The following is a 19,440-nucleotide window of genomic DNA, read 5'->3' on the forward strand; positions in this document are numbered from 1 at the left end:
CCCTCTCCTGCCTATGCCCCTTATGCTCTCCTCTCTATGCTCCTTCCTCCTTCCCAGCTAACCCATCTCAGCATGTGGCAGTGGGTTCAGGCATTCATCCATTTGTTTATGTAGGGATCATCTTTTAATTCATTCACTCTATCGGGCAATAAATACAAACTGGAAAACCGACTATGTTCCAGATATTGCAGCAGGCAAGCACTTATGAAGCACCCAGGCTCTGGAGTCTGATGGCTGCATTCAAAATCTAGCTCTACCAGTTCTTTGTGAATGATCTATTTAATGTCTTTAAGCCTTGCTTTCCTCATCTGTAATGTAGGAACAGTAACACTAACTAACCATGGGGATGTTGTAAGACCAAGTGGGGTCATGCATATAAATACCTCAAAATAATATATGTTATTAAAAGCTACTGCTGGTTGTATTAGTCGTTCTGCTACTATTAGGCACTGTCATTATTAAGCAGTGGGAATGCTGTTAATAAGACACAGTCCATGCCATCCAGGGTGATTGGGGGAAAGACAGATAAGTATTCATAATGTTAAGGTGTGAGTTGGCTAATAGGAAATGCAGAAGAAGCAGCCCCTGATTAGAATCCTGGTGCAGCAGAGGAAGGGTGTCAGGAAGACTTCCTGCAGGGGCGATGCTTGAGCCTGGGTACTGCAGAAAGTAGATGAGTGAGAGGAGGACATTTCAGAAAGAGAGAGGCTGATACATGCAAGACAGAGGGAGAGAGGGAGGTGCGGGAGAGAGGGGGTCAGCCTTCCTGGCCTCCAGGTAGGGAGAGGAAGACCCTCAAGGCTTTGAGGGTGATGCTGAGAAGTCTGGACTTTACCCACTGTGGGATCTTAAGCAGGGGAGCAACCTGATGGAATTGGCACTTCAGAAAAATCACTGGTGACTCATTTGGAGAAAGGGTGAATGGGAAACTGGTTAGGAGTTATCCAGGTAAGCGGGGGCTTCAGTGAAGGCAGAGCAAGAGGCACCGTTTCAGGACAGCATCAGGAATTGGGCTAGACTGATGGGCTAAAGGGAGGTTAGGAAGCTGGAGAAGTACAAGGTGGCATGCAGGTGTCCCCTGAAGTGATGGATGGACAGTGTCCTCACTCACCAAGACCAGATGTGCAAGAGGAAGGGCAGGTATTTTGAGAAGAAGGAGCAAGAGGAGGAGTTCCATTTGGGCTCCTCGGCTGTGAAGTGTCCAAGGTTCCCCCAGCAGAGCTGTCCAGCAGAAGGTGCTTGCAGTACACAGTTCTGGGGGTCCCCAGTGTCACGCGGGAGCCAGTGGAGTGAGAAGAGAGGAGATGGGGACAAATCCCTGGGAGGCACCAGTTGGAGAAGGGAAAGTCTGTAACGGGGACTGAGAGGAAGAGGACAGTGCGGATGAGGAGGCAGCTAGACAACCGAGAGAGAAGTCACCTAAGCCCAGGAGGAGTGGTCAGTACTGGCAGGGCTGCAGGAGGCCTTGCAGGGCAAGAGCAGGAAAGGCACCCAGCACCCAGCCCTCAGAGCTGGGAAGTGAGCGTAGCGTCGAGGCAGCTGTGGGACAGAAGGCAGTCTGCAGCAGGTGAGGGGTGGTGGGAGGCAAAGCAGTGGGCAAGGAGCTTGGCTGAGAAGTGGAGTTGAGAGAAAGGGCAGGGGCTGCCGAGGAAGCTGGGGATGAGAGTTGAAGGTGGATGTGCTGTGTTAAAATAGTGAACCGCATTTGTGCACATATACCCTATAAGAGGTGAGTGGGGCGTGGACCATGGGCTGCCAGGGTCGGTGAAAGATACCAAGATGGCTGGGTGAAAACTTGCTCTAAAAACCATTGACTGGGTAGCTTTTGCAGAGATGATACCGCAAAACCAAAAGGCCATTGCTAATTCCCTGAAATCCTGGAATGAGACCCTCACCTCCAAGCTGGCTACTTTACCTGAGAATCCACCAGCTATTGACTGGGCTTACTACAAGGCCAATGTGGCCAAGGCAGGCTTGGTGGATGACTTTGAGAGAAGTTTAATGCCCTGAAGGTTCCTGTACCAGAGGATAAATATACTGCCCAGGTGGATGCTGAAGAAAAATAAGATGGGAAAACTTGTGCTGAGTGGGTGTCTCTCTCAAAGGCCAGGACTGGAGAATATGAGAAACAGCCGGAGAAGATGAGGAACTTAATTCCGTTTGATCAGATGACCATTGAGGACTTGAACGAAGCTTTCCCAGAAACCAAATTAGACAAGAAAAAGTATTGCTATTGGTCTCACCAACCAACGAAGAATTTATAAAATTAAGTCCAGGAAGAAGCTCTGGCCCTTATATTACACATTCTGGACATTGAAAAGAAAAATAATTACATAGTTTTTTTAAAAAAAAGAGCTGAGTGGGGACAGAGAGAATTGAAAATACAGGAGGGAGGACAATGCTGGTGAATGAGGTTCCCCACAGAGAAGGACCCAGAAGGCAGGGGATGTGGGGAGAAGTGCCCTAGAGCACAGAAAGACAGGGTGGGCATGGGGGTCCCACCCACTCCACAGGCAGAGCCCTTCCCCCTCCTGCCCTCTCCTTCCACCTGCGCTTTTCTCCCTATGAAAGGGCTTGTGCCTTTCTTATTAGGATCAAGGCCCTTGCTCACCGGCATTCCCACCCTCTCACCTATTTCCACACCTCCTCCATAAATCTTTCCAATTTTTTTCCTGTATTTTATTTGTGATTATTTGCTTTTATTTGTGATTTGCCCTGGACCTGCCAGGTCTCATGCAAGACAGTGCCACTGCCAAAGCTAAATACAGTGAAATCATACCGAAGGAGATCCAGACAGAGAGGGTTCTGTTTGCATTTAATATTCAGGAAGTGACTTTTCAGGATAAAAGAGAGGCCTTGGTTACCTAGCAGGGTTCTCAGCTCAGTGAGGTGCTTTAAGCTGTGAGCAGAGTCTTGGGACCCTGATGCTCCTTCCAGCAGCCCCCTGCATCCCTCTGGCGGGCCCATCAGCTCGCTTCTCCCTCCTGACTTCACCACAGCACAGCACCTGCCTGGGAATGCCCTATTGCTCAAGAGCTATCAAAGGCCCACACGGCACAAGGCTGTGATGGTTCATCAGCCTCCACACCTCCTCTCAATCCAGCAACACTGCCAAGAAAAACCTGAGGGCAAGTGAGCAAACCAGTTGTGATCTGCTCGGTAATCAGGTGGCAGTGCAGCAGTCCAGCCCCGCCTTCAGTTCTCCTGGAGGCTTCCAATAGAAGGGGAAGTAGACACTCTGGCACCAGTTTGCTGAAGCTCCAGACCGCCCAGCTGTTCTGTGGGGAGCATCCCAGGAACCGGAGGCAGCCACCATGGCCCAAGGTAGGGAAAGCCCCTGTGGCCACTGGAGTTCAGGGATAAGGAGGACAGAGAGAGGCTGTAGGAAGTCAAGGGGTGGAGGGTGGATTCAGAGAAATAAAGAAGTAAATACAGAACTGAGGCAGGAAAAGCAAGAACCCCAGAAACCTCAGTATTCATTGGTGGCTTGAGAACCAGGAGACAGCGTAGAGGCAGACAGGTAAACACAGCAACACAGCTGCTTGCTAACATGCCTGCCTCCATAGCCAGGTGGGACAGGGCAGGGCCAGAGATGAGGGGGTCAGGGTTTCTGTCCTTTTCTGCTACTAGCTGACCCTTTGACATTGGACAACTCACTTTGCCTCTAGTTTCCAACCCCCTTGCCTGAAAAAGGAGGGATTGGACCAGACAATCTTGAAATTGTCTTCCAGCTCTTAAGTTCTCTGAATCTTCATATCTTCTCTTCTTCCTTCATTTCAGAAGGTCTATTACTGATCTTAGCTAATCTTCCCATCACCAACCTTCTCTCTATATCATCCCCCTCTCTCTGGAAAGAGCTGCTGTGAAGATTAAATCGTTAGTTGAAATCATTTAGAGGAACAAGCTTTCAACTTTCTCTACAACTGTAACAACCTTACCTTTATTTATTACTTTTTGTGTTTAAATTTTTGTTTTAAAATTTTCAAAATTTTTAATTGCACAAGAAGTATAGGAATACATAGTTGGAGTAAAATAAATCAATAATTATAGATAAAGCTATAGTCCTCTGCCTGCCATCCCCAGTGGCAGCCTCATCTCCAGAGTAAACACTGTTACCTGTCTTTTGTCTGCACATTTACATTCAGACATACATTTACTCAATGTAATACATAGGATTAGCGTGTGTGGTCTTTTTTGGTATATCCATGGTATCATCATATTGTGTGTATATTTCTACAACTTGATTTTTTTCACTCCACAGTATGTCTGGGAGCTCTGTCCATGCCAGTCAGTACCTATAGATCTACCTCAATATTTCTCATAGTATCAGTGCAAGTAATTTCTAATCCAGTCCCCTATTGATGGGCATTTAGGTTGTTTTCAATTTTCCAATTACACAAGCAATATTGCAAGGAACATCCTTATCCATGCCTCTGTGTGCTCATGTGGGAGTGTCTCTCTAGGATAACTGCTAAGATCACCTCCTTTAAAAGTTCTTTCTACAAGCTTCTGTTTATTTCCTGATCATTTCACCCCATTCTCCTCTCACCTCAAGGAAAACAAATATGCCCAGTAGTCAATGAACCTCCTATTTGAATAGATGGCACCTGGGCTGAAGAGTCATCCCTGTTTTAGGCAGAGATTAACATGGCCCAGGATGTCTCTAGAGGATGGAATTTTGCCCCAGCGCTTGCTGCCAGGCAGATGCTGCCATGCCTGCTGAGTAGCCTGCATCATGTTCCCAACCTGAACTGTAGCCAGTTAGTGCTGTCTAATAAATTGGTCTCCAAAAGGGGTGAGCTTCTTTTTCCACTGTTAGGTAAAAGCCAAGTGCTTTCTTAGCTGGCAGTGGGTGTGGACATTTTTTTGATCATGAGTGAAAGCCAGCAGTGGGCAACAGCTTTTGGGTGATGGGAAGAGCACTGGACTGGGCTCAGGAATCCTGGTTTAACCTTAGACAAGATATTTAACCCACCCAAACCTTGATTTTCTCATCTCCAAGTGTGGATGACATGACATTTTGTCCCTCCAAGGATGCGATGAAGATTAAATGAGATAACTATCCCAGCGTACCTGGCACAGTGCCTGGCACAGAGTAGATAGGCCCTCAATAAGATGTTGATTAAATCTGAAATCTGAAATAAGTACGCAGTGATTTTGCAAAAGAGAGAGAATTCTATTCAGCCTAGCAAATCCGAGTACCTACGATATGCTGATCATTGTGTTTAATTTCTTTCATAATAATAAAAAACTAGTTTATGAAAAAGATGTGTGTTAAAGTAATCAAAAGCACTCAAAGAGATTTAAGATAAAGTTTAATACTTATTAGGGTATTTTGGCACAGTCAATTTGGTTCATATTTGTTTATAACAACTTTATTGAGATATAATTCATATACCATCAAGTTCAGCTTTATAAAGTCCACAATTCAGTGGCTTTTCATATACTCACAAAATTTTGCGAGCATTGCCACTATCTAGTTTCAGAACATTTCATTACCTCAGAAAGAAACCCCATACATATTGGCAGTCACGTCTCATTCCACCTTTCTTTAGCCCCTAGCAAACCCTAAATCTACTTTCTGTCTCTATGAATTTGCCTATTCTGGACATTTCATATAAATATAATCATATAATATGTGTCTTTTTATGTCTGACTGACTTCTTTTACTTAGCACAATATTTTCAAGGTTTATCCATATTTAGTATGTTCAGCATTCTTTTTTTTACAGCCAGATGATATTCCTTTGTATGATATATCATTTTGTTTATCTGTTCTTCAGTTGATGGACAGTTGTGTTGTTTCTACTTCTTGGCTCTTATGAATAATACTGCTATCACTATTGAGGCATTATGTGAACATGTTTCCATTTATCTTGGGTATATACCTGGGGATGGAATTGTTAGGTCATACGGTGACTCTTTGTTGAACATCTTGAGGAACTTCCAGACTGTTTTCCAAAGTGCTGCACCATTTTACAACCCTACCAGCAATGTATGAGGATTCCAATTTCTCTGTATCCCCACTAACACTTGTTGTTATAGTCATCCTAGGGGATGTGAGATGGTATCTCATTTGTATTTCCCTAGGACTAATGATGTTGAGCATCTTTTCGTGTACTTATTAGCCTTTTGCGTATCTCCTTTGGAGAAATATGTATTCAGGTCTGTTGCCCATTTTAAATTTGAGTTGTCTTTTTTATTGTAGAGTTATACAAATTTTTAAAAACGTATTCTGGATATAAGTCCCTTACCAGATACATGATTTACAAACATTTGCTAACATTCTGTGGGTTTTCTCTTCACTTTCTTGATGACGTTCTTGAAGACAAAAAGTTATTAATTTTGATGAGGTCCAATTCATTTGGTTTTTCTGTCACTGCTTGTACTTCTGCTGTCATATCTGAGAAACTGTTGCCTAGTCTAAGATCACGAAGACTTACCTCTATGTTTTCTTCTAGGAGTTTCATAGCTTTATCTTTTATGTTTAGGTCTTTGATCCATTTTGAGTTAATTTTTAATAAATGATGTGAGTTATGCATCCAACTTCATTCTTTTGCATGTGGATATTCACTTGCCCCTGTACCACTTTTTGAAAAGAGCATTCTTTCCCCCATTGAATTGTCTTGGCACCCTTGTCAAAGATCAGTTGACCGTAAACGTGAGTTTATTGCTAGACTCTCAGTTCTATTCCACTGATCCATATGTCTATCCTTATGCCAGTACCACATTTCCTTGATCAAGAAGTGCCACTCCTCTAATTTTGTATTTACTTTTCAATACTGTTTGGCTGGTATGGATCCCTTATATTTCCATATGAATTTTAGGATCCACTTGTCAGTTTCTACAAAATGGCTGTTGGGATTTTGTTGGGGATTGTGTTGAATCTGTAGAAAAACTTGTTATCTTAATGATATTGCCTTCCAATCCATGAACATGGAATGTCTTTTCATTTATTTAGGTCTTCTTTAATTTCTTTCAATGATGTTTTGTGGTAAAGGTTTTGCACTTCTTTTGTTAAATTTACTAAGTCATTCTTTTTTATGCTGTTATAAATGGAACTGTTTTCTTAATTTTATTTTCAGGTTACTCTTTGCAAATGTATGAAAATACCATTGATTTTTATATATTGATATTGTGTCCTGCAACCTTGCTGAATTCATTTATTAATTTTATTTTTTTGGTGGGTTCCTTAGGATTTTCTACATACAAGATTATGTCATATGTAAATAGAAACAATTTTACTTCTTTCCAATCTGTATGTCTTTGATTTCTTTTCTTTTTCTTTCTTTCTTTTTTTCTTTTTGCCTAATAGCCCTAGCTAGAACTTCTAGTAGAATGTTAAATAGATGTGACAACAGCAGACATTCTTTTTTTTTTTTTTTGCTCTTTTTTTTAATTTTAATTTTAATTTTTATTTTTTTATTATACTTTAGGTTTTAGGGTACATGTGCACAATGTGCAGGTTTGTTACATATGTATCCATGTGCCACGTTGATTTCCTGCACCCATTAACTCGTCATTTAGCATTAGGTATATCTCCTAATGCTGTCCCTCCCCCCTCCCCCAATCCCACAACAGTCCCCGGAGTGTGATGTTCCCCTTCCTGTGTCCACGAGTTCTCATTGTTCAATTCCCACCTATGAGTGAGAACATGCAGTGTTTGGTTTTTTGTCCTTGCGATAGTTTACTGAGAATGATGTTTTCCAGTTTCATCCATGTCCCTACAAAGGATATGAACTCATCCTTTTTTATGGCTGCATAGTATTCCATGGTGTATATGTGCCACATTTTCTTAATCCAGTCTATCGTTGTTGGACATTTGGGTTGGTTCCAACTCTTTGCTATTGTGAATAGTGCCGCAATAAACATACGTGTGCATGTGTCTTTATAGCAGCATGATTTATAGTCCTTTGGGTATATACCCAGTAATGGGATGGCTAGGTCAAATGGTATTTCTAGTTCTAGATCACTGAGGAATCACCACACTGACTTCCACAATGGTTGAACTAGTTTACAGTCCTACAGCAGACATTCTTGTCTTGTTCCTTATCTTAGCAAGAAAGCCTCCAGTCTTTTACTATTAAGTATGGTATTGGCTGTGGGCTTTGGAGTGCAGTGGCATGATCTTGACTCACTGCAACCTCCACCTCCCGGGTTCAAGCAATTCTCTGCCTCAGCCTCCCGAGTAGCTGGGATTACAGGGGTCCACCACCACGCCCGGCTAATTTTTGTATTTTTAGTAGAGACGGGGTTTCACCATCTTGGCCAGGCTGGTCTTGAACTCCTGACCTCATGATCCACCCGCCTCAGCCTCCCAAAGTGCTGGGATTACAGGCTTGAGCCACCGCACTCGGCTGGAAGTCCCCTTCTATTCTTAGTTTGTTGAGTATTTTTATCATGAAAGAATGTTGGATTCTGTTGAATGCGTTGGTTCACTTTGAAAAAGTCTAAATACGACCAAGACAAAGCAGCTAGGTCTCTGTACGTATTGGCTTATATCTAGAGGCAAAAGACAGACAAATAAAAAAGTAATTACGAAAAATATCTGAACACCTCATCCTAATCCTTACACTAGTAGGTTTGTTGATATAAATGAACAAATGAGCACGGCATGTAAATTAACTTGTCAATTAAGCAGATGAGCGATTCAGTTAAGTGTATAGCTCAGTAGGTGATGGAAAGAAGGGTGGGCCAACTGAGGCAGGCTTCATGGAGCAGGTAGATACTGGAGGACAGGTGGAATTTGGTTAGAGAGTGAGGGGCCATTGAGTTGGGGCTATAACAGCAAATACAAAGACAGGGATTTGCTTGGCCATAGATTGGCTAGATGAGAGGGCCAATGCGGGGAATGATGAAAGTGAGAATGCAAGAATAAGCTAAGGCCAAGTATGAAGAGCTGTGTCAAGTTAAGGATGTGCCTTTTATATGGTAGACTGTAGGAGATCTCAGAACTTGTAAAGTAAAAGAATGGCATGATTAAATTGTCATGAGGAAAGGTAATCTGATAATGCATTAAGAGATGGGAGATGCGGAGAGAGACAGGAGGCAGAAAACCTCATGGGGGCCATTATGGTGACTAGGAATGAGGAGAAGACGTTGGAATTATGTGAATGTGGAAAGGGATGGATAGACACCAGAGATGTTTTAATGGAAGGCATGAAGAGAGTTAGTGACAGGTGAATGGGCATAGGCTGAGAAGGAGATGGGTGAGCCAATTGTGATTTAAAGGCTGTGAGCCCACCAGGTAACTCAGACCATGGCAGAACCATGGTCAAACAAGGAAAAATAAAAAAAAGACCGTTCTGACAGACGCACACTTGGAAACTAGTGAGGTCAGTCTGTGTTTTAGCAGAGGCTCCAGAAGGTTGGGAATGGAACTTTCTTTGACTGTCGTCAGCATCCAAGCTCCCAGGGCACTGAGCACACAGCCTGTGGTGGTCAGAGAGCCAGCAGATGGCTAAAAGAAGAGCAGCTAGTGGCCGGGCACGGTGGCTCACGCCTGTAATCCCAGCACTTTGGGAGGCTGAGGGGGGCGGATCATGAGGCCAGGAGATCCAGACCATCCTGGCTAACACGGTGAAACCCCCTCTTTACTAAAACTACAAAAAATTAGCTGGGCATGGTGGCGGGCGCCTGTAGTCCCAGCTACTCAGGAGGCTGAGGCAGGAGAATGGTGTGAACCCAGGAGGCAGAGCTTGCAGTAAGCCAAGATCATGCCACTGCACACCAGCCTGGGCAACAGTGTGAGACTCTGTCTCAAAAAAAAAAAAAAGAAGAGCAGGTAGCCCAAGGAAAGTTAACCCAGGGCAACTAAACCAGGGAGTAGCTCCCCAGACCTGGCGGCTAGTACAGGGGCAAGTGAGACTGTTAACTTGAGTCCAAGAAAGTGGATGTGGGGTGAGTCTGAAGCCATGTGAGGCTGAAGGGAGCAATCAAACTTGGCCAGATCTACAGAAGGACTTGGACAGAGGCAGAAAACCATGCCCCTCCAGGAGGGTGTAAGGGGGAAGAAGATAGAGGGTCAGGAGAGGAAGGAAGAAAGAGGAACGTGCACGCATGGAAACTCATTAAATCCTCATCCTCATCCTCACCCTGGCAGGCTGATCTTATGGACTTTATTTTACTGATGTGGAAACTGAGGCTCAGGCTAAGTTACTTTCTCAAGTTTGCAGAACTAGTAAGTGGTAGATAGGATTGGCTCCACAACCCCACTCTTTTGTCTAACCCTGCCTGCCCCATTGCAGGGCTAGAAGTGGCCCTCACAGACCTCCAGAGCTCCAGAAATAATGTGCGGCACCACACGGAGGAGATCACTGTGGACCACCTGCTTGTTCGCCGGGGCCAGGCCTTCAAACTCACCCTTTACTTCAGGAACAGGGGCTTCCAGCCAGGCCTGGACAACATCATCTTCGTGGTTGAGACTGGTAAGAACCCCAGCTGGCTCACAGGGGCTGTGTGTGTCTGGGAGGGGATTTTCGGGGGTTTGGAGGTCGCCATAGAGGGCCTCAGCTCTACTTCCCTCCTAGGACCACTGCCAGACCTGGCCTTGGGGACTCGGGCTGTGTTCAGCCTGGCACGCCATCACAGCCCCAGCCCCTGGATCGCCTGGCTGGAGAACAGTGGGGCCACCTCCACAGAGGTGAGCTTGTGCGCTCCTCCCACAGCGGCCGTGGGTCGGTACCTCTTGAAAATCCACATCGACTCCTTCCAGGGGTCTGTGACGGCCTACCAGCTAGGGGAGTTCATCCTGCTTTTCAATCCCTGGTGCCCAGGTAAGGCAGGGTGCCCAGGCGGTGCCCTCCTTTCTCTTCTGTCAGTGCTGCCAGAGAGACAGGCTCAAGGGTTTCTAGACTCCGCTCCTGGGCCACCCAGAGCCTCCCCAATTCCCTGCACTCAGCATCCACCCCAACCACCACCAATTAGGGCAGGAAACCTTGCTACTCATTTACTTATTTAGAATTTTCAAGTTATAAACCAAGTCATCTTTGCTTAAACAGAAAAACTGTTACAATTAAGTTTGATTGTGAATAACATCTACCCTCATCATGTAATTTTAAGTTAACTAGAGTTTTTTCGTTATAAAAGTAATGAATGCACTGCATTGAGTATTTATGGAATGAAGGAAAGGGTTAAAAAAAAGAAAGAGAAAAGTATAAAGTAAAAAGTAAAGCCTCCCAGTCTCTAAGTTCCATTCAACTGCAGTTCTGTTCTTCCAGATTCCATTCACCTTTAACATTTTCTTGTGTAGTTTTACAAAAGTGTTCTGTGCTTAATCAAATACTTATGCCTCTGTGTGTGTGTGATTCTACAATACATACCGTAAGTGAGATTAGGTAATATGTACCATTCTCCAGCTTTTTTTTTTTTTTAATTTTACAATTAAACTTTGGGCACATTTTCCTATTGGAGCATTCTTTTTTTTTTTTTTTTTTTTTTTTTTTGAGACGGAGTCTTTCTCTGTCCCCCAGGCTGGAATGCAGTGGCGCGATCTCGGCTCACTGCAAGCTCCACCTCCCGCGTTCAAGCCATTCTCCTGCCTCAGCCTCCCGAGTAGCTGGGACTACAGGCGCCCGCCAACACGCCCGACTAATTTTTTGTATTTTTTTTTAGTAGAGACGGGGTTTCACTGTGTTAGCCAGGATGGTCTCGATCTCCTGACCTTGTGATCCGCCCGCCTCGGCCCCCCAAAGTGCTGGGATTACAGGCTTGAGCCAACGCGCCCGGCCAGGAGCATTCTTCTTAACAGCTACAATTATTCCACTGTTTGGATGCACCAGATATTTTTAACTAGTCCTCTATGGGCATTTTGGCTGTTTCCAGTTTTTTTTTTTTTTTTTTTCTTCTTCTTCTTCTATAGACAAAGTCACAGTGAATATCTCACACTACCTGTCTCACAAGCCCTGATCTCTAAATCTAGTTGGGGACAGGGCTAGATACATAGGCAGACACAAGGACACAGTGTGGGCAGAAGGGGTCAGGAGTAGAGAATGGGTCTGCTGTGCCTTTGAGCAGAGGCCAGACTCCCAAGTCTGCCTTCTGACTTAGGGGACCATCCCTTTCCCATCTTCCCTCCCTTTCTACCTTCTCCCCCAGCCTTATCCCAAGGGGGCCTCCTGGGTCACATCAGGACCCAGAGCCCTGGATGGGTTGTAACGCCTCTAACCACTTCCCACTTCCCTGTCCCCAAATGGCTCAGAATGCTCACCCGTCAGCCAGGTGGAGAGACCCTGCCATGGGATCCAGAAGGACCGGTCGACTGTTTTCCCTGTCTCTGTGTCATCTCTCTCTCTCTCTCTCTCTCTCTCTCTCTGGGAGCCTTCTGAGCAGTGGGGAGAAAAGCGTTAATGGTGGGGCCTTCTCTCTTGAGCTTGTGCCACACCCAGGCCCTGGGGAGACCCAACACTGGGCCTAGGGTTGGTGGGGGCTGAAGTGCCCTGTGGTGCTGCAGGACGGGAGGGTGTTGGCTGGGAAGCCTCACCGTGTAGCTCAGGCCACTGCTGGCCCTGGCTGAGAGGAGGGGGCTGTGTGGTCTCAACCACGAACCTGCAGCTTCTCTCCACACTGGCCCAAACCCTCAATAAAATACATCTCAGCAACAAGGCCTCCTGCACCAGCCTCCTGTTAGGCTGTGTCTGAGGCTGCCTCTGAGGAGGGCACCTTTCCCTCAGGGTCAGGCAGAGCTTCCAGACAGTTCCAGGACCCTGCGAAGAGGATGTCTGCGCCCATGGCCTTTTGTTTATTTGTTCTTAACTTTAAAAAGATAATTTTTAACCTTTATTTTAGGTTCAGGGGTACACGTACAGGTTTGTTACGTAGGTAAATTGCACACCACAGAGGTTTGGTTTGATGTATGCATTATTTTGTTACCCAGGTAATAAGCATAGTACCCAACAAGTAGTTTTTCTTTTTTTTTTTAATTGTTTCTTTTTTTATTATTATTATACTTTAAGTTCTATGGTACGTGTGCACAACGTGCAGCTTTGTTACATATGTATACAATTGCCATGTTGGTGTGCTGCACCCATTAATTCATCATTTACATTAGGTATATCTCCTAATGCTATCCCTCCCCCCTTCCCCCCACCCCACAACACGCCCCGGTGTGTGACATTCCCCACCCTGTGTCCAAATGTTCTCATTGTTGAATTCCCACCTATGAGTGAGAACATGTGGTGTTTGGTTTTCTGTCCTTGGGGTAGTTTGCTGAGAATGATGGTTTCCAGCTTCATCTATGTCCCTACAAAGGACATGAACTCATCCTTTTTTATGGCTGCATAGTATTCCATGGTGTATATGTGCCACATTTTCTTAATCCAGTCTATCATTGATGGACATTTGGGTTGGTTCCAAGTCTTTGCTATTGTGAATAGTGCCACAATAAACATACGTGTGCATGTGTCTTTATAGCAGCATGATTTATAATCTTTTGGGTATATACCAGTAATGGGATGGCTGGGTCAGATGGTATTTCTAGTTCTAGATCCTTGAGGAATTGCCACACTGTCTTCCACAATGGTTGAACTAGTTTACAGTCCCACCAACAGTGTAAAAGTGTTTCTATTTCTCCACAGCCTCTCCACACCCCCAACAGGTAGTTTTTCAATCCTTACCTTCCTCCCACCCTCCACCCTCAAGTAGGCCCCATTACTTTCAATGGCAAAAACCGCAATTACTTTTGCACCAACCTAATGTTAAGATATTTTTGAATTGGCTTCAAAACCCTCTATTCATATGGGCAGCAAGTATATGTGTGTGTATATATATATATTCATGCTGTAAGCATTGTTCATAATCTGTTTAAACTTTATGTATCACATACAGATTTCCATGTCCATGTACATTATTTTGCCACCTTACATCTCTACGGTATGGGATTCCATGGTGGAGATGTACTGAAGCTATCTAACTACTCCCCAATAACAGGGCGTGTAGGTGGTTTCCAGCTTTTTAGTATCATAAACAGCACTCAGATGAACAGCTTAGTGTCTAAATCTTTGTGCACATATGAAATGCTTTGCCTAGATTAAATGCCTACAAAAGGAATAATGAGGTCAATGCCAACCATTAAGGTCTGGTTTGCTCTTTTCCAACCAAGATTAGTATAGCAGAAAGAGCCCAGAATATGGAATCAGTGGGCTGTGTTCAATTTCCAGCTCTGTGCTGATGTGTGATTTGGGCAATTTACTTAATCACTCTGAGCCTGTTTCCTCAACCTTAAAATGGGGATAGGATGTAAATGTGCTTTGTAAACCAAGAAATTCCACCAAAGATAAATTTTTATTATTCCACCTTATGTTCACGTTGAGCCTGTTGCTGGTGTTGGGAGTGTAGACTCCCTAGGACCTACCACCTCATGCCCCTCTTGGTGTCGCCAGGGGCCCTTGCTCCAGAGCTGTTTCCTCTGGGACTGTGGGGATGAGAATGGGGCAGGAAGGGAAAGGTGACATTTCTGCTTCATGCCCTCCCACTCTGGTTCCTAGAGGATGCTGTCTACTTGGACAGTGAGCCCCAGAGGCAGGAGTATGTCATGAATGATTATGGTTTCATCTACCAAGGCAGCAAGAACTGGATCCGCCCGTGTCCCTGGAACTACGGACAGGTGAGTCTCAGCCCTGCTCATGGCCCATCCCGGCCCTGAGCTTGTGGGGAGAGGGAGCAGGGCGCATGTGAGCTTCACCTAGAACTGCTGACCAATGCTAACTAAACGGCATGAGGAAGATGTGTGTTGTGAGCCCAGGTTGCCCGAGGAGCAGCCATAGGGAGTGGGAGGGCCTGTCTCTTTGCTGATCATGTCTGATTTGGACAACAAGAGCTAAGGGTAAGGGCAGTTAAAGGTGCCTCACCCAGGAATTCCACTGAGCATGAGGGTGAGGATGGAAGGCATGGCAACCACCACAGCAGTGATGATGCCCGCCATTTTGGTTCATTAAACTGTTTTTCCATTAGGGTCCCATTTTCCACTCTCTCACTTCATGCTCACAACTCCTGGTGACTGATCCTAGCATCAATTCTGTCACACCAAGGACAACTTGTCCCCTGAACGTCTCAGCCAGAAGCAGGGCTGATGAGCAGCAATGCATCTCCCTCCCCATGGCTATTGTCTCTTTATTTCTGTGTCTTTTTGATGATACATCTTTCTAATTATGAAAGTTAATACATGCTTGTTTAAAAAGCTTTGCAAAGAGACATTACAAAAATGGATACATGAAGGTCATCCCAAGCACCCTCACCAGCTTGGTGTATGTTCCTCTACATTTGTTTTCTACACACATTCTAAAACGCTACTTTATATGTAAAAATAACGTCATATTAATTGCAATGCTCTGCACCTCCTGCCTTTCTAAAAGCCTGCCTCTCATTTCAAATTCAGCCTGCAGCAGGGACTTCAGGAAGTCCAGTGCCAGGCAAGGAAGAGGGCTCCCGAGGCTGAGCCCCAATGCCAAGAGCACTGTGGGAGGGAGAGGATCAACCCTCAGCCACTCAGAAGGCTGTCAGCTAGGAAACCCTGAGGATCCTCGTGGAGCCTTGTCTCAGCTTGATATGAATTCCTCTCCTAGACCTGCCCAAATAGAACTCCAACATATGTGTCCTTCCAGCCCCAGCCTGGGCCCAGGGGTGCCTATAGCCAAGCTGAGATATAGTGGCCTCAACTGGCCCCAACTCAATCCTCACTAAGCATGGGCAGATTGGGCATCATGGAGAGACCTGGACAGGAGTGGGCTGCCATCTGTGAGAAACAGAAGCGAGGGGTTGCTGCTTTCTCAGACCTGTGTCCCTCTGTTTCTGTCTTTCTTTTTTCGTTGTTGTCTTGTTTTTTGTTTTTGAGACATGGTCTTTCTCTGTCACCCAGGCTGGATGGCAGTGGTGAGATGATGGCTTGTTGCAGCCTTGACCTCCTGGATGCAAGTGATCCTCCCACCTCAGCCTCCTGAGTAGCTGGGACTACAGGCATGCCCCACCATACCTGGCTAATTTTTTTATTTTTTGCAGAGACGAGGTCTCACTATATTGCCCAGGCTGGTCTCAAACTCCTGGGCTCAAGTGATCCTCCCGTCTCAGCCTCCCAAAATGTTGGGATTACAGGTGTGTGCCATTGCACCTGGCCCATTTCTGTCTTTCTTCTTCATTAAATATATATTGATTGCCTGCTCAGTGCTAGCCAGGGTGCTAAGTGCTAGAGATATGAAAATGAATACAACATTGTCCCTGATCTTACAGTGTAATGGGGACTCAGATACATAAACAGGTCACTTATCATGCAGTGGAATATGTAAAGATTGAGAGACAGGGCAGAGAGTTCTGAGAGCCAAGGGGAAGAGCTCTTGGTTGGGCATGGGAGTATCATAGAAGCTTCCTGGGAGAGGAGATGTTTGAATTGAGTTAGTCAAGTGAAGGATAGTGGGAAAAACATCCCAGAGGGAAGGCATGAGCAAAGACACGAGGGTGGGAAACGGTTTGGTCCGCTGCAGAAATTTGGTGTTGCTGGAGGAAAAATGGTAGGGATGGGGGTGGAGGGTGATTATTGAGACCTGAGGCTGGAGAGGGAGGTTGGGGCCAGATCTGGGAGGAACTTATGTGCCTTCTGAAGGAGGTCAGAGCTTTGATTCTCTAGGCTGTAGGAGGCCTTTGAAAATTTGAAAACAGAAAAATGAGCTGATCAGACTATCCTCTGGGGAAGATTGATCAGAGAAGCCTCATAATTCTGCGTGTTGCCCAGTGTTACACAGGAATAAATGCATTCATTTACACTTGTTCTACAAAGAGGTACAGAGTTCCTGCAAAGTGCTGGGCACCGTGCCAGGCCTAAGGTCCAGAGTTGTGAAGAGAGCTGGACTGAAACAGCCCCGAGACTCAGGCAGGAAAAGACAGACTTGACTACATCACGTAACTGAGTCTCATGCGGAGAGGGGACATACCTAGGGCTGTGGCGCTAAAGCAGGCCCAGGCTCGGGGAAGGCCTCAGAGGGAGTGGCATTCACACCGAGTCCGAAGGACCCGGAGGAGCCAGCCTGCCTTGGGTGGGAAATTTCCATAATTCACATGCAATTAGTCAGCCTAGAGCCCCAGTGAATCACAGGTGCCATGGCAGGTTGGCACTCTCACTTCAGCAGTAGCTGCCAATGCTAAGCTGGGTTGGCAGGTGAGTGTGGAAGCAGGGGCAATGTGGTTTTGGCAAGAACACCTCCTGGGGCTCTAGGAGTGTGGGGATTGAGAGGAGAGGAGGAGCCTTTTCAATCAGTCAGACTCACTGGGGAAAAAAACCCAAAACAACCCAGGAGTAGCAATAGTCATCTCGGAGTGAAGGGGAGGGATTTGGTGTGCAGGGCGTATGCACCAGGTGAATTGTGACCCTAGAGTTTTGAAACCCCACACCTGAATGGGAGGAAATGCATGACTGTTCTGTTTGACACAGTTACCTTCCAAGTGAGTTTATATTCCACTAGGGTTGGCGGGGGGGGGGGAGTCATTACTTTTTACATACTCCCAAGTGACAAGCATGGGTGCCTTCCCTCTCGGCCTCTCCCCCCGAAGTTTGAAGACAAAATCATAGACATCTGCCTGAAGCTGCTAGACAAGAGCCTGCACTTCCAGACTGACCCAGCCACAGACTGTGCCCTGCGGGGAAGCCCCGTCTACGTCAGCAGAGTGGTGTGTGCCATGGTGAGGTCCCTGGCGTGCCTGGGGAGGGAGGAAGCTGTGCAACGGGAGCCCTGCCCACTCACAGTTGCCCCCTGGGTGAAAGAGGGTCCTTCTGGCAAAGCCATCTTGGGTGAGACTGACGCCAGAACGTGGGTGACAAGTTTTCTCAACCGAGCTCTGAAATAGCTGGGTGTGGGTCATCACCTCTATTAATTCCAAATTGCATGTTTTGAGAAAGGGTGAGTGTAGCTCCGGTTTGGGAAATGGTCTTGTTGTTTCTAAATTTCCTCTTTTCTGAAGTGTTTTTTAAAGCTCTCAGAGTTAAGCTCCAGCTTTGCAGGGGATGGGAGGACATGGGTAAGGGGTAGATAGGAACATAATAATAAACTAATTCACAGTGGAGCAAAAGTCAGAAGAGTCAACCCCCATCCTTAGCCCTCCCCAGCAGGTCTGGAAGTCAGCAGTAAAATGCTGTCAAAAGTCTCTCCTCTGTTTCTCAGGCCTATGGGTCTTCCAAGGCAGCCCACACATGGCATGTTGAGGAAACTGATGTTTTTAACACTTCTCTATATGGCTTCTCTTCAGATCAACAGCAATGATGACAATGGGGTGCTCAATGGAAACTGGAGTGAGAATTACACAGACGGCACCAACCCTGCGGAGTGGACGGGCAGCGTTGCCATCCTGAAGCAGTGGTATGCCACAGGCTGCCAGCCCGTGCGCTACGGGCAGTGCTGGGTCTTTGCTGCCGTCATGTGCACAGGTAGGAGGTAGAAAGGACCCCATGAAAAGGTTGGAAGTATAGCCGCTCATGTATGAGCCTTCTGAACCGTTCCCAACCCAGTCCCACACAGTTCCCACCAAGGGACATTTGGAAGGAAGCCCTTTTCCTCTCTGAAATGTCTCGGCCGGGCACAGTGGCTCACACCTGTAATCCCTGCACTTTGGGAGCCCGAGGCGGGTGGATCCCAAGGTCAGGAGTTCAAGACCAGCCTGGCCAAGATGGCGAAACCCCATCTCTACTAAAAATACAAAAATTAGCAGGGCACGGTGGCAGGCACCTGTAATACCAGCTACTCGGGAGGCTGAGGCAGGAGAATCGCTTGAACCTGGGGGGCAGAGGTTGCAATGAGCCAAGATCACGCCACTGCACTCCAGCCTAGGTGACAAGAGTGAGACTCCATCTCAAAAAATAAATAAAAAAATAAAGTGTCTCATCACAGACCTCAGACTGCACATCTGGGCTTATGTCAGACCATGGTTCCGAAGTGACAGTCACATGTCCCAGGATGCCTGACACCCTTGCTTCTTCTAAGCTTAGGCAACCTACCAGCATATTCCTAAGAGCTTGGCTGGGAACTGTCTAGGTTCAAGATAGAAATGAGATGAGAGGCTGAGTAATTAGGAAATTACAAACTGATTAGTGTCCTTTCTGAGCACAGAGAATGGGCTCAATGAAGACGTGTACATGGAAGGGAAACGTGAGTCAGGGCTGTGGTGTGGGCCATGGGGCCAGAGCAAGATGGCAACCCAAGGGAAATGACCTTGAATTTGGAGCTGTTGAGGGCCTTATAGCCTGACTCTGGCCAGAGGGTTAGGGGAAGGGAGAAAATGTGAGGTCAGCTTTTCAGATAAGGAATGGATACTACATTAGTAGAGGAAAAACTAAAAAATATGTATGGGGAAAAGACGGCAAATGGAAATTGGTTTGTGGGTGACAAGAGGAGGAGATGAGGAGGAAATCATGAGGGGAGTGATACTTGGAAATGAGTCACACATGGAGGTGAAAGGAGGAGGC

At 46.1% G+C, this 19,440-nt stretch overlaps 1 protein-coding gene and 1 pseudogene across 2 annotated transcripts in view; both read left to right on the top strand.

Annotated features, from left to right (window-relative positions):
* The first annotated feature begins 1,779 nt into the window (after window positions 1–1,779).
* On the top strand, window positions 1,780–2,264 carry LOC129481790 (ATP synthase subunit d, mitochondrial-like; annotated as a pseudogene).
* A 971-nt stretch (window positions 2,265–3,235) lies between these two features.
* TGM5 (transglutaminase 5) overlaps window positions 3,236–19,440 on the top strand; it is a 35,400-nt gene continuing 19,195 nt past the window's right edge. The window contains exons 1-6 of one of the 2 annotated variants that reach the window (XM_055276938.2): window positions 3,236–3,324; window positions 10,247–10,426; window positions 10,529–10,774; window positions 14,483–14,601; window positions 17,535–17,663; window positions 18,228–18,405. In XM_055276938.2, coding sequence (XP_055132913.1) covers window positions 3,315–3,324; window positions 10,247–10,426; window positions 10,529–10,774; window positions 14,483–14,601; window positions 17,535–17,663; window positions 18,228–18,405 — 862 coding nt within the window. In that variant the 5' untranslated portion in view covers window positions 3,236–3,314. The remainder of the gene's footprint in view (window positions 3,325–10,246; window positions 10,427–10,528; window positions 10,775–14,482; window positions 14,602–17,534; window positions 17,664–18,227; window positions 18,406–19,440) is intronic. The other variant, XM_055276939.2, reaches the window with a different exon arrangement.

Source organism: Symphalangus syndactylus, chromosome 5, assembly GCF_028878055.3.
Source record: "Symphalangus syndactylus isolate Jambi chromosome 5, NHGRI_mSymSyn1-v2.1_pri, whole genome shotgun sequence".
Taxonomy (NCBI): domain Eukaryota; kingdom Metazoa; phylum Chordata; class Mammalia; order Primates; family Hylobatidae; genus Symphalangus; species Symphalangus syndactylus.